Source organism: Mustelus asterias, unplaced genomic scaffold (genome assembly GCF_964213995.1).
Source record: "Mustelus asterias unplaced genomic scaffold, sMusAst1.hap1.1 HAP1_SCAFFOLD_948, whole genome shotgun sequence".
In the NCBI taxonomy this organism is placed as follows: domain Eukaryota; kingdom Metazoa; phylum Chordata; class Chondrichthyes; order Carcharhiniformes; family Triakidae; genus Mustelus; species Mustelus asterias.
In genome coordinates, this window is record NW_027590894.1 from 56,244 (window position 1) to 70,431 (window position 14,188).

Here is a 14,188-nt window from a genome sequence, read left to right on the forward strand (position 1 = left end):
AACCCTGATACATGATCATCCAAATCTCTTCTGCTCTTACTCTAACTCACACCAAGTGCCATATTGTCCACTTCACAAAAAGCAGGACAAATCCAACCTGGCCAATTACCGCCCCATCAGTCTGCTCTCAATCATCAGTGAAGCGATGGAAGAGTCATCAACGGTGCTATCAAGCAGTCCTCGCTCAGTAATAACCTGCTCAGTACCCAGTTTAAATTTCACCAGGGTCACTCAGCTCCTGACCTCATTACAGCCTTGGTTCAAACACAGACAAAAGAGCTGATTTCCAGAGGTGAGAGTGACAGCCCTTGACATCAAGGCCACATTTGACCGTAGTGTACTAACTACAAGATGCACTACAGAAATTCACCAAAGATCAGCAGCTTCCAAACCCACGACCACTTCCACCTAGAAGGACAAGGGCAGCAGATACATGGGAACATCACCACCTGCAAGTTCCCCTCCAAGCCACTCACCATCTTGACTTGGAAATATATCACCGTTCCTTCGCAGTCGCTGGGTCAAAATCCTGGAATTCCCTCCCTAATGGCGTTGTGGGTCACCTCACAGCCAGTGGACTGCAGCGTTTCAAGAAGGCAGCTCACCACTACCTTCCCAAGGGTAATTACGATTTGCCTAGCATTTGGGCAACAAATGCTTGCCAGCCAGCAATGTGCATGTCCCATGAATGAATAAGAAAAAAAATCTAGTTCACGAATGTCCTTTAGGAAAGGAAATCTACTATCCTTCCCTAATGTGGCCTACATAACTTCCATCCACAGCAATATGGTTAACTACCTTCTGAAATGACATAGTAAGCCACTCAATTTAAGGGCAATTAGGGATGGATAACAAATTCTAGTCTTGTGAGTAATGCCCATATCCACCAAGTAAGCTAAAAAAGAATTAGTGGAAACATACCATGGTGTTAATTTGCTCTCTATGTAGGTCAGTTTTGTTGGCCAGGTTGGATTCCAGCACTATGTTTATAAACTAGTACAAAAAAATCATTGAAACTTGATTTGAAATTCCATTTTATACTGCTTTTGCCGATTCTGGGCAAATTGCACTGTCAAAGCGACCTCTGGAAACTACTGTGCCCACGCAAATAAATTCTTTATCTTATTCCCGAATGATTGATTTCCTGTTTAGTACCAGGGTCCAGGTACATGAAGTTTAAGGAATGACACAGTTATTAATTTGCTTTTAGATGCCTCAAGAGAGGTATAATTTCAAAGTAAAATTCACAAGATTGGAAAATCCATCTGAGGCACACTGGAACTTGAAAGTACTCCTGTGTTAATGAAATAAAAGTAAGAAATTGCACAACTAGTGAGGTAATGGATTTACGTTCTTTAAAAATGTGTAATGGCTGACTTACAACCTTTCAAACAGAAGGATTAATCTGGCTATTGGAATTACATCCATTAAGCAAAAATGTGGCCATTTTATGTTCCATATGCTCACAATATTAAATATGCTTTGAAAAGGCTGTTGGCTGCACTGAAAGAAATTAATCATGGAGATAACTGAGGTGTTGAAAAAATCTAATCTGCTTTGTTTTGTCTTTAACCATTTTGGAACATAAGTATCTCTGACAAGATCAGCCTTTATTGCCCTGAGAGTGATGCTAGGCCTTTCCCTTGAACCTCTGTAGCAATTTGATACAGCTGGCGAGCTTGTTTGATTTCATCTGAAGATTAATAATCTGGCAAATGTGAGTTCAAATCTCACTGTGGCATTTTGAGAATTTAATGGCCATTTTTAAGAAAATCTAGAAATTAAAAAAAATGATACAAGTGGAAGTGACCATGAAACTGGCAGATTGTCTTAAACACCTAACTGGTTCAGTTATGCTCTTGAGGAAAGCATACTTCCTATTCTCACCCATTCAGCTCAGTCCGTGACACCAGTTCCCCGCCACTGTGGTTCATGCTTAACTGCTGCTGAAGTGGCTGAGCAAGTCATTTAGTTTTATCTGACTGCTACGAATGATTAAAGAAGCAAGCCCACTGTCACCTTCACAGGGTAGGTACGGATGGCAATAAATCCCAGCCTTGTCTGTGACACATCTCAAAAATCAGAAAAAAGATGGCTATAACAAGGACAATGATACCATCTAATAATGAAGGTTAGCAACGTGTTAGACCTGACTTGTCCAATCTTTTCTCTTGTCAGGGGTGGGGAGGTGGTGGTGGCTGGGGGAGTGGGGGCGGGGGTGGTGACCGGGGTGGGGCGGGGGGGGGGGGGGGGGGGGGAGTGGTCGGCGTGGAGGTGGGGACAGGGTGGCCAGGCAGGGGGGGGTGCATTGGCCAGTGTGGGGGGTGTGGCTGGGGTGGTGATGGTGATGGGTGGGGGTGGCCAGGGTGGAGGGGGGGCTGGCCGGGGTGGGAGTGGCTGGGGTTGGAAGGGGGGAGGGTGCGGGGGTGGCTGGGATGGGGGGGGTGTAGCTCGGGTGTTTGGGGGTGGGGTGGCCGGGTGGGTCGGGGGGGGTGGGGGGGGTGGGGTGGCCGGGGTGGGTCGCGGGGGGGGGGGCGGTGTGTGGCTGGGATGGGAGATTTGCATATTTTTCTCACTCAGGGGGTTCAGGAACAAATTTCACACAGAAAAGCTCTGGCACAGCAATAAACTCAATTTCAAAAACATGTCGAGGTTTTAAGGGAAAAGAATTGGTGAGGAAAAGTACAGCAATGTCCTAACAATAAATTAAATTAAAAAAGAGTAAGTCATATCTCTCTCCCTCCCTCTCTCCCGCACTCGCTCACTCTCTCCCGCACTCACTCACTCGCTTACTCACTCGCTCGCTCACTCTCTCCTGCACTCACTCACCCGCTCACTCACTCTCTCCCACACTCACTCACTCGTTCACTCACTCGTTCACTCACTTTCTCCCGCACTCACTCACTCACTCTCCCGCACTCACTCACTCACTCTCCCGCACTCACTCACTCACTCTCCCGCACTCACTCACTCACTCTCCCGCACTCACTCACTCACTCTCCCGCACTCACTCACTCACTCTCCCGCACTCACTCACTCTCCCGCACTCACTCACTCACTCTCCCGCACTCACTCACTCACTCTCCCGCACTCACTCACTCACTCTCCCGCACTCACTCACTCACTCTCCCGCACTCACTCACTCACTCTCCCGCACTCACTCACTCACTCTCCCGCACTCACTCACTCACTCACTCTCCCGCACTCACTCACTCACTCTCCCGCACTCACTCACTCTCCCGCACTCATCCACACTCACTCACTAGCTCACTCACTGGGGGGGATTTTCTGGCTGCGCTCGCCCCGAAACTGGAAAATCCCGCCCGAGGTCAACGGACTTTTCCATGGTCAGCCTCTCGTCCGCTCCGGTTCTCATGGTGGGCGGAACAGGAAACTTCGCCCCACTCAGTATTTCACACTCACTCACACTGAGTATCTTGCGATCACTCACACTCATACTCCCTCTCTCTCACACTCAGCCTCACAATCACTCAGTCTCTTGCACACACTCGCACTCACTCACTCAGTCTCTCGCCTTCACCCTTCATATCAAGTTTAAGTTTATTCGTCACAAGTAGGCTTACATTAACACTGCAATGAAGTTACTGTCAAAATCCCCTGGTTGTCACACACAGGCGCCTGTTTGGGTACACAGAGAGAATTTAGCATGGTCAATGCACCAAACCAGCATGTCTTTCAGACTGTGGGAGGAAACCAGAGCAACCGAAGGAAAGCCATGCAGACAAGGGGAGAATGTTCAAACTCCGCACAGACAGTGACCTGAGACTGGAATTGAACCCCGGTCCCTGGCGCTGTGAGGCAGCAGTGTGAACCACTGTGCCACTGTGCTGCCACTCAGTCAGTATCTCACTCTCGCTCCCACACACAAACACACTTTGTTCGTTTCTCTCTCCCACATCCTCACCACGACATTGTCTCCTCCCAGCCCACCACGACCTCACCTTCCGTGGGCCTTCCAGGACCTCACCCTCCCCACCCCCCGGGCCCACCAGGATTTCACCCTCCCCGGGCCCTCGCCCTCCCCAGGCCTACTTGCTCTCCACAGTCTGTCAAATCCATGGTACTTTCTCGCTTCAAAGCCGAAGTCCCCCCAGCCCACCTGCTCACTCGCTCCATTTGCCCAGCCCGCTCATGTCTCAGCCCCTCCCCCACTTGCTCCCCCGCTTGCTCACTCATGTCGATGCTCCGCTCCCCTCTCCCAGCCCTGCCAGAATCTGCCATAGCAGTCTCCCTCTCACCCCATACTCCGATTTCATTGTCACCCCAATTCCCCAGTCTTCCTCTCCTCCCATTCCCTAGTCACTACCCGCACTCAAGACTCCACCTGATTTCTAAGGTTCCCCACTATTCCAGAGTCCCACATCAAGCTGCAGGCTTCTTTGAGAGCAATGGCAAAGTTTCCGCTCCAGTGGAACATTTAAATCACCGATCTCCCGGGTTGCTAGAGGCAGCACTTGGGGGAGAAATTCATCATTACAAGTAACTCCTGGTCATTCCTTGAGAGTTCAAAATACCATAAGGACTCCACATCGTTAATAAAAAATAGCCTTCTCAACCTGTCCTGCCACCTGCCCAGAAATTTGTATGTGAATGCCCAGGTCTGTATATTCCTGCATTCCATTTAAATTGATACCATTTATTTTTATACTGCCCTCTCATTCTTCATTCAAAAATGCATCGTCTCATACCTCTGCTAATTTTCATCTGCTATGTTCCTGCCTATTTTATCAGAATGACTGTGTTCCTCTGAAATATAAAAACAAAAATGCTAGACTCAGCCGGTCAGGCATCTGTGAAGTTAACAGTTTAGGTCAGTGACTTGATGAAACATAACAGTTCTGAAATGCCAACTCTGCTTCTTCCTCTACAGCCGCTGCCTGACTTGGCTAGCATCGTGTATTTGTATTTCAGGTTTCCAGCATGCACTGTTCTTTGGTTTTGCATGTCCCTCTTTAAGTCTGGTACTGCCCTCCTGTTTTCTACAGTTCCAAATTTTCTATCATGCACAAACTTTGAAATTATGCACAATATACTTGCAGGGAGGTTTGCTAGTGTTATTGGGGAGTGTTTAAACTAGATTTGCAGGGGGATGAGAACCAGAGCGCCAGAGCAGATAGTGGAGCAGGGGTAAAAAGACAGGTTAGTTCAAGCAAAATCACAAATGGAAGGGTTGAGTGTGGTGGAAATAACCTTTTGAGGTGTGTCTATTTCAATGCCAGGAGTATTGTGGGGAAGGCAGATGAGCTAAAGGCGTGGATAGACACATGGAATATGACATTACAGCCATTAGTAAAACTTGGCTACAGAAGGGGCAGAACTGGCAGCTCAATGTTCCAGGGTTCCAATGTTTCAGGCGGGATAGAGGCAGAGGGATAAAAGGTGGGGGGGGGCATTGTCGGTCTGGGAAAATGTTACAGCGGTACTCAGGCAGGATAGATTAGGGAACTTGTCTACAGAGGCCCTATGGGTGGAGCTGAGAAACAGGAATGGTATGACCACATTAATGGGGTTGTATTATAGACCACCCAATAGTCAGCGAGAATTGGAGGAGCAAATCAGCAGAGAGATAGCTGACAACTGCAAGAAACACAAAGTTGTGATAGTAGGGGATTTTAATTTTCCACATATAGATTGGGACTTGCATACTGTTAAAGGATTAGACGGGATAGAGTTTGTAAAATGTGTTCAGGAGAATTTTAATTGGTCCTCTTGAAGACCAGAATGGTAGACTGTGTATGGAACCAAAAGAGATGGGGGAGATACTAAATGGTTTTTTGCATCCGTAGTGACTGAGGAAACGGGCATGGAGTCTACAGAAATAGGGCAAACAGGTAGGGAGGTCACGGAACCTTTACAGATTAAAGGGGAGGAGGTGCTTGCTGTCTTGAGGCAAATCAGAGTGGATAAATCCCCAGGACCGGATAGGATATTCCCACGGACCTTGAGGGAAGGTAGTGTTTAACTTGCAGGGGCCGTGGCAGACATATTTAAAATGTCAGTATTCACGGGGGAGGTGCCGGATGATTGGAGGGTGGCTCATGTTGTTCCGTTGTTCCAAAAAAGTTCCAAAAGAAATCCGGGAAATTATAGAACAGTAAGTTTGACGTCGGTGGTGGGCAAGTTATTGGAAGGTGTGATAAGGGATAGGATCTACAAATATTTGGATAGACAGGGACTTATTAGGGAGAGTAAACATGGCTTTGTGTGTGGTAGGTCATGTTTGACCAATCTATTAAGAGTTTTTCGAGGAGGTTACCAGGAAAGTGGATGAAGGGAAGGCAGTGGATGTTGTCTACCTAGATTTCAGCAAGGCCTTTGACAAGGTCCCTCATGGGAGGTTAGTTAGGAAGGTTCAGTCGCTGGGTATACATGGGGAGGTAGTAAATTGGATTAGACACTGGCTCAATGGAAGAAGCCAGAGAGTGGTTGTGGAGGATTGCTTCTCTGAGTGGAGGCCTGTGACTAGTGGTGTGCCGCAGGGATCAGTGTTGGGTCCATTGTTGTTTGTCATCTATATCAATGATCTGGATGATAATGTGGTAAATTGGATCAGCAAATTTGCTGATGATACAAAGATTGGACGTGTAGTGGACAGTGAGGAAGGTTTTCAAAGCTTGTAGAGGGATTTGGACCATCTCGAAAAATGAGCTGAAAAATGGCAAATGCAATTTAACGCAGACAAGTGTGAGATATTGCACTTTGGAAGGACAAACCAAAGTAGAACGTACAGGGTAAATGGTAGGACTCTGAAGAGTGCAGTTGAACAGAGGGATCTGGGAATACAGGTACAGAATTCCCTAAAAGTGACGTCACAGGTGGATAGGGTCGTAAAGAGTGCCTTTGGTACATTGGCCTTTATAAATCGGAGTATCGAGTATAAAGGTTGGAGTGTTATGGTCAGGTTATCTAAGGCATTGGTGAGGCCGAATTTAGAATATTGTGTACAGTTTTGGTCACCTAGTTACAGGAAGGATGTAAATAAGGTTGAAAGAGTGCAGAGAAGGTTCACAAGGATGTTGCCGGGACTTGAGAAGCTGAGTTACAGAGAGAGATTGAATAGGTTGGGACTTTATTCCCTGGAGCGCAGAAGAATGAGGGGAAATTTGATAGAGGTGTATAAGATTTTGATGGGTATAGATAGAGTGAATGCAAGCAGGCTTTTTCCACTGAGGCGAGGGGAGAAAAAAGCCAGAGGGCATGGGTTAAGGGTGAAAGGAGAAAAGTTTAAAGGGAATATTAGGGGGGCTTCTTCACGCAGAGAGTGGTGGGAGTGTGAAATAAGCTGCCGGATAAAGTGGTAAATGCTTTTAACATTTAAGAAAAACTTGGACGGTTTCATGGATGAGAGGGGTGTGGAGGGATATGGTCCAAGTGCAGGTCAGTGGGACTAGGCAAAAAATGGTTCGGCACAGACAAGAAGGGCCAAAAGGCCTGTTTCTGAGCTGTAATTTTCAATGGTTCTATGGTCAGTAATAAACATGAAAAACAATGGCACTGGATGGAATCTAAATTATTTATAATAAGCAATAAAACTAAATGCTTTGGATGTAATTCTGATGCATGAAAAACATGTTGGGGAGACATATAATTCAAAAGTTTGGGTATGGTACACACTTCCAGGATTTTACATCAACATTTATAATGGGCAACTGGTTAAAAAATGCTCTGTAAATGATTGTCTCTGTCTATATACATACAAAAGTTATTTCATCAAAAAAGTTGATCTAAGTTTATGAAATATTATGTTTTTAAAATGTGCATATTGCTGCCCAGCTGATTATGTGCAGAAAGCTGAGGCAAGTGTTAGAAGGGAACAGTACAGTGTCTATGAGGAAGAGGACAGGAACGGAACTTGAACCTGGTCTACGTCTGACACGAGAGTTGCAATGCAAAGCTGAATAAGGCAGAAAAAAATTGGCCCATGACTTGAGGCTGCATCATGGATAGGAATTGTGAAGAATTTCAGACGGTGGCAAGGGAGAGAATAATAAAAGAAAATAATTTTTAAAAAATTTAAATGAGATAAGATTGATTAAAAATCAAAGTTACCTTCACATTGAGTGAAAATTGGTAGAATGCCTCTGCTCATCAATTTGCACCACAAAAGGCAGGAACTTGCATCTACACCCTGACAGGAAACCAATTACAGTGTTTTTTTAACCAACTGTTATTATAAATGTTGAGGTAAAATCCTAAAAGATTTGTGCACAGGAAATGTGTACCATACACAAGACTTTTTATTTACATATCCCCCGACACGTATTTTCATCTATCAAAATTACTTTAAAAGTATTAAGTTTTGTCGGTTGTTATAAAGCTTAGATTCCATCCAGCTCAGTTCACCTAAAATTAACTTAACCTTTTTGCATCATATAACAATTAAAAAATATAAAGGTACCTGACAACTGATACGATACACATAGAGACATATAAAATTGTTTGACATCAAATAATACCATCACCAATGGACCAGTCAAAATTTTCAATTTTTGCTTTGACTGCTAAAGCAAGGGAAGAAATAGCAGTGGTTCTGACCATCTTATTCCAATCCTCTCTTGCTGCAGGGGTATTACTGGAGGACTGCTAATGTTATACTGCTGTATTAAAAGGGACACAGGATAGTACAAGTAATTACAGACCAGTCAGCCAAACCTCAATGGTGGGCAAGTGAAAGAATTCTGAGAAACCGAATAAATTGTCATTTCGAGGTACTCATCAGCCAGGGGCAGTCAGCGTGGATTTGTTAAAGATAGGTCTCATTTCAGACTAATATGATTCAACTTGTTCAGGTAATAACAAGGAGTGTCAAATAGGGTAGAGTATTTGATGTAGTCCAAGAACAGGAAATTTTAGCTACAAGTGAAGATTAACATAGAAACAGGAATGGGCCATTCGGCCCTTCGAGCCTGCTCCACCATTCACTTTGATCATGGCTGGTCATCAAATTCAATATCCTGATCCCCACTTCTGGATCCTCTTCACAGCTCACTCTCCCACCCAACTTTGTATCATCTGCAAATTTGGGGATAATACACTCAGTTCCCTCTTCCAAATCATTAATATATGTGAACAGTTGGGGTCCTAGCACAGATCCCTGCAGAACCCCACGAGTCACTGACTGCCAATCGGAAAAAGACCCATTTATTACTCTTTGCTTCCTTGCGGCTAACCAGTTTTCTATCCATCTCAAGACATTACCTACAATCTCATGTGCTTTAACTTTACATGGTAGTCTGTTATGTGAGGCCTTGTCAAAAGCCTTCTGAAAGTCCAAATAAACCACATCCACTGCTTCTCCTTGGTCAACTCTACTAGTTATATCCTCAAAGAATTTTAATAGATTCGTCAAGCAGGATTTCCCTTTTGTAAATCCATGCTGACTTTGTCTGATTATACCACTGCCTTCTAAATGCCGAGTTATGAAATCCTTGATAATAGACTCTAGCAACTAGAGTTCGACTCACCGGTCTATAGTTCCCTGTTTTCTCTCTAACTCCCTTTTTGAATAGCAGGCTTACATCAGCTAATGTAATTAGCTCCTTTAGATAAGCTAGAGTTGTTTTCTTTGGAAAATAGGACCTAAGGGCAGATTTAACTCAATTGTATAAAAGTATGAAGAGCCTAGATGGCGTCGATAGGTGTTGTGGGAAAAGTCACCACTCGGAGATCAGACTTGAGATTCAACATGCAGTTTATTGAATCGAAGCTTTGGGAGGATCTCTGGGCAGAGTTCCTCAATCTGGCTTGGCAGCAAGTGCATTTATATCCGTTAAAACATCGCAAACATCAGCAGTTTTGCATCCAGCCGTAGGCGGTTACATACTTTGGCCAAGTGTGCCCCTTGACAATAGTTAGTTATCAATAACATTTCGTTGAAAATACCTCACTGTTCTAGGCCAATTTCAGGCCATCTGCCCCTGAGCGACCTAACTATTCTTGTCCTTTGCTGTCTGACTATTCCTGCTTGCTTTGCACTTTTACACTAAAAATGAGACATGGCTCACCCCAGCTTGTCACTAGTCAAGGCTCGAGTGTTTGTGCTTAACCACAGAGTGCAAAAGTTACATACACAACTTTTCTTGTCTTAAAAAGTTTTACATTCACAATGATGGCTTAAAAAGTTTTATAAGTCACAATAATGGCTTGAACAGTCTCAATTTTACTCCAACAATAGGAATGACCAATTTCTGTTTGCAGAAATAACCAGGGGGCATAAATTGGCAGAAGGATTAGAACAAAGAACAAAGAACAATACAGCACAGGAACAGGCCCTTCGGCCCTCCAAGCCCGCGCCGCTCCCCGGTCCAGGATTGAATCCTGAATCCAGGATCCCCGACCAATTTTCCAGCCTATCTACATACTAATATCCTATCCACCGAGCTGTCCCTCACAGCTACGATGCTTTGTTCATCACAACCTATTAACTCACCCCCAGCCCCCGATTCCAGACCATGTGATCTCCAGGGAGAGGTGAAAACCCCAGGGCCAATATGGGGAAAAGAAATCTGGGAAATTCCTCTCCGACCCCCTGAGGCGATCGAAACGAGTCCAGGAGATCACACTGGCCCTGATCGGAAAATGCTTCCCAACCCTATTCATTTCCACTTCCACGAACACCATATGAATTCCCTGCCCCCGAGACAGGTTCCCAACTATCCGCAGTCTCGCTCTGTACTGGCACCAGCAAGATGATCATAGAATGAAGCCTTGAAACGAGAAACAAAGAACAATTAGCCCGCGCCGCTCCCTGGTCCAAACTAGACCATTCTTTTGTATCCCTCCATTCCCACTCCGTTCATATAGCTATCTAGATAAGTCTTAAACGTTCCCAGTGTGTCCGCCTCCACCACCTTGCCCGGCAACACATTCCAGGCCCCCACGACCCTCTGTGTAAAATATGTCCTTCTGATATCTGTGTTAAACCTCCCCCCCTTCACCTTGAACCTATGACCCCTCGTGAACGTCACCACCCACCCGGGGAAAAGCTTCCCACCGTTCACCCTATCTATGCCTTTCATAATTTTATACACCTCTATTAAGTCTCCCCTCATCCTCCGTCTTTCCAAGGAGAACAACCCCAGTTTCCCCAATCTCTCCTCATAACCAAGCCCCTCCATACCAGGCAACATCCTGGTAAACCTCCTCTGTACTCTCTCCAAAGCCTCCACGTCCTTCTGGTAGTGTGGCGACCAGAACTGGACGCAGTATTCCAAATGCGGCCGAACCAACGTTCTATACATTCTATAGATTAGAGAAAGTGGCAATACAATTTTGCCAACCAGAGTGTGATGGGATTCTGGAACTAACCACCTGGAAGCATAGTAGAGGCAACATCACATTTAAGAAAAATCTGGATATGCACTTTAAACGTCTTAACTTACAGGGCTCGAGACCAAGAGCTGGAAGGAGAGATTGGACTGGGTGACAATTTTCCCAATTGGCATGGCCAAGATGACCAAATGAGCTCTTTCCGCAGCAAAAATGTTTCTAAGTTTTCACATCCATTATGTCCTGTGACAGTTACATGAAAGTAACTGGAATGATCAACCATAATTGTGTATGAGGCATTATTTCCAGTTCAATACATGTAAAAATATTTAAAAACAAGATTTTGGCCTTCTAATTTAATTACACTTTAAAATGTGCTTAAATGAGTGAAATGAAAAGGTCAAAAGTCTATGATGACCTCAACTTCACTTTAATAACTTACCAATCTAATTTTAGAAATTTAGGATCAAACTACATCCAGTTCTTCATTTTTCTGTATGTAGTACACCACTGGGTTCCTAATTAACACATTTAAAAGGTATCCTAATTTTTGGAAGCTGTCACTCTCCCTTCATTTTCTGACTTATCAGCAGGCAGGGAAGTTTGGTTTTTTTTGGAGAGGGGTGGAGGGGAGAGGGTGACATAATATTCTTTGGAACCTGAAAAAAAACTTTATTTTTCTTGAGGTCATATTGGAAACTGCATTGTCTGTTTATTCCAAAATGATATAATAGATCAATTGCTTCCACGGGCAATTATAAACAATTCGCAATGAAGGATGAAATAATTCATACAACTTTTTAACCGTACATTAAAGTGTAACCTTGGTACCTTGCTAAGAAATAAAAGGGTGACTGGAAAAATTATTTATATCGCAAAATTCCACTCCAGATCAAACATGAAATTCGGCTTGTGCATTGTCATAGCACTGTCAAGAGGAAAGCCTGTAGTTTCCGGTCACTGGAAATTGAGCACAAGTACTGTTATAATACACATCCCTTCCCCAAATGCCAGCTGACCAAGGGTGTGTGTGTGTATGTATATATATATGCATACACACATCTCTCCACAATCTTCTAACAGTCATAATAAACTTATACTATTCATGGCACAGAGGAAATTGGTCTCAAAGAGTGAACTCAATATCCAGTATACTTGGTCCAGCCAGTTATCTAATATACTATACTAATTAAGTGGGAATATCAAAATGAGTGAATAAATATGCACGAATTAATAACCTCACAGTGATGAGAGGAGCAAAGTGTTAAAACTGCACATTTGAAAGAGGCCAGTTAAGTCTTCATCACCACCATCCAATAATTTATTAACACATCCGGGTTGTAATCAAATGCTATTTTACATGTATTAAATGTGGTGTAAGATAATAATATCTTGTTTCCAAGGTGAATGGTGGTCGATTTAATGCTGCTTCTAAAAGTCTACGTGGCTGTGTTGTGTACGAGAGGCCGAGGCTTCACGAGGCCTAGCTTGCGGTCGCCTGCCTTTACCTGCAGTCCTTGTGCTCCCGGATCCACGCCCGTGTCCAAGACAGCGATCAGAACCCCCCTGCCGTCGTACTCCGGGTACCGGGCGAGGAAAGACGCGGCGCCCGTCGCCTTCTTCGGCAGCAGACTCTGGTAAGGGAAGGAGTCGTCCACATGAAGCGCCATTACCCCCGCCCGCTGAAGCCCAACGTGCAGCTTGATCTCAGCTGCTCGCCTTCCCGCGCTGATCCTTCCAGCGAGCAGCAATCGCCAGGGATCACACACACCAAGAGGGAGTGAGTGAGGCACAGCACTGTGCGCTGGCAAGGTCAGGGGTAAACAGTATGTCAGGGTCAGAGGAACAGGACACCTACAGGACTTGCACCATATTCTGAGAGACACGTTTAGGGTTCAAATTTCTTTCAAGAGGAAATTATTTCAATAAAATAGGAACCTGAAAACATGTTATGCGACAAACTGATTTAAGAAATACAGAGTCAAACATCAATGGAAGTGTACTTTTAACCTATTTGCTTCACAATTTCTGAAACAAATACACTAACAGGAGCGAGATAATATTTGGCTTGTATTGTCTGGGAATAGTTGCATAGAAAATTGGTCATTCTGTATTTGTAAATTCCTCAAATCAATGTAGTTCCCGATGAGAATTTTAATACAAAGAGTTCCAGGGATCAATTCACACTCATGCCAACTGTACTGTTATATTGTTATATTACTCTAAAATGATTTAGGAACTATATTGTCAAATACCACATCACTCACTCTGCACTACAATCTGCACCATGGCAACAATAACATTGATTTGCAACACATTGGATGAAAGCTACTGCATTTGTCTAAAATAGCATGGTCATTTCGGACTTCTGGGCACCACAAGGCAGAACATTAATTTCAAATCGAGATAAACCCTTTAATCCAAGCAATTTGTTATAAAAATCATGTGTTGCTATTCTTAAAACCTGAACTAATATGGATGGACGGTTGATTTATAAACCTGATGAGTGATTATTTAATCTCCAATAGATCAGTTCCTTTTACAAAGCTATGAGTGAAATTTAATAGCAGGGACATGGAAACCACCCAATGGAGAACCAATGGGAGCTCCACATTACCTCTACACAGGAGGCTTGATACTATTCCGAAACCATCAGGGCTCCCACTGAAGTAAGGCCCACGTCGGGCAGAAATCCCATTCTTGAGGCTGGCAGCTTTGTAGTTCGGCAGCACCACGAGGAGAGCTGCCCACTCCCAGTAATGCACTGGGAATCAACAATTAATCCTCTGGAATCAGGTAAGTGGGGTTCCCTGGAAGGGGAATGCTGGTCATTGGAGATGGGGGGAGGGAGGTGTGGGATCACCAGCAAGGATGGCTCACTCTGAGGCCCCACCTTCCT

General features: G+C 44.4%; 1 protein-coding gene across 2 annotated transcripts in view; it reads right to left on the bottom strand.

Annotated features, from left to right (window-relative positions):
• Nucleotides 1-13,084, bottom strand: part of LOC144487644 (uncharacterized) — a 64,886-nt gene extending 51,802 nt beyond the window's left edge. The window contains exon 1 of one of the 2 annotated variants that reach the window (XM_078205721.1): nt 12,798-12,974. In XM_078205721.1, coding sequence (XP_078061847.1) covers nt 12,798-12,959 — 162 coding nt within the window. In that variant the 5' untranslated portion in view covers nt 12,960-12,974. Of the gene's footprint in view, nt 1-12,797 lie in introns of both variants that reach the window. The other variant, XM_078205723.1, reaches the window with a different exon arrangement.
• Between the last annotated feature and the right edge of the window lie 1,104 nt (nt 13,085-14,188).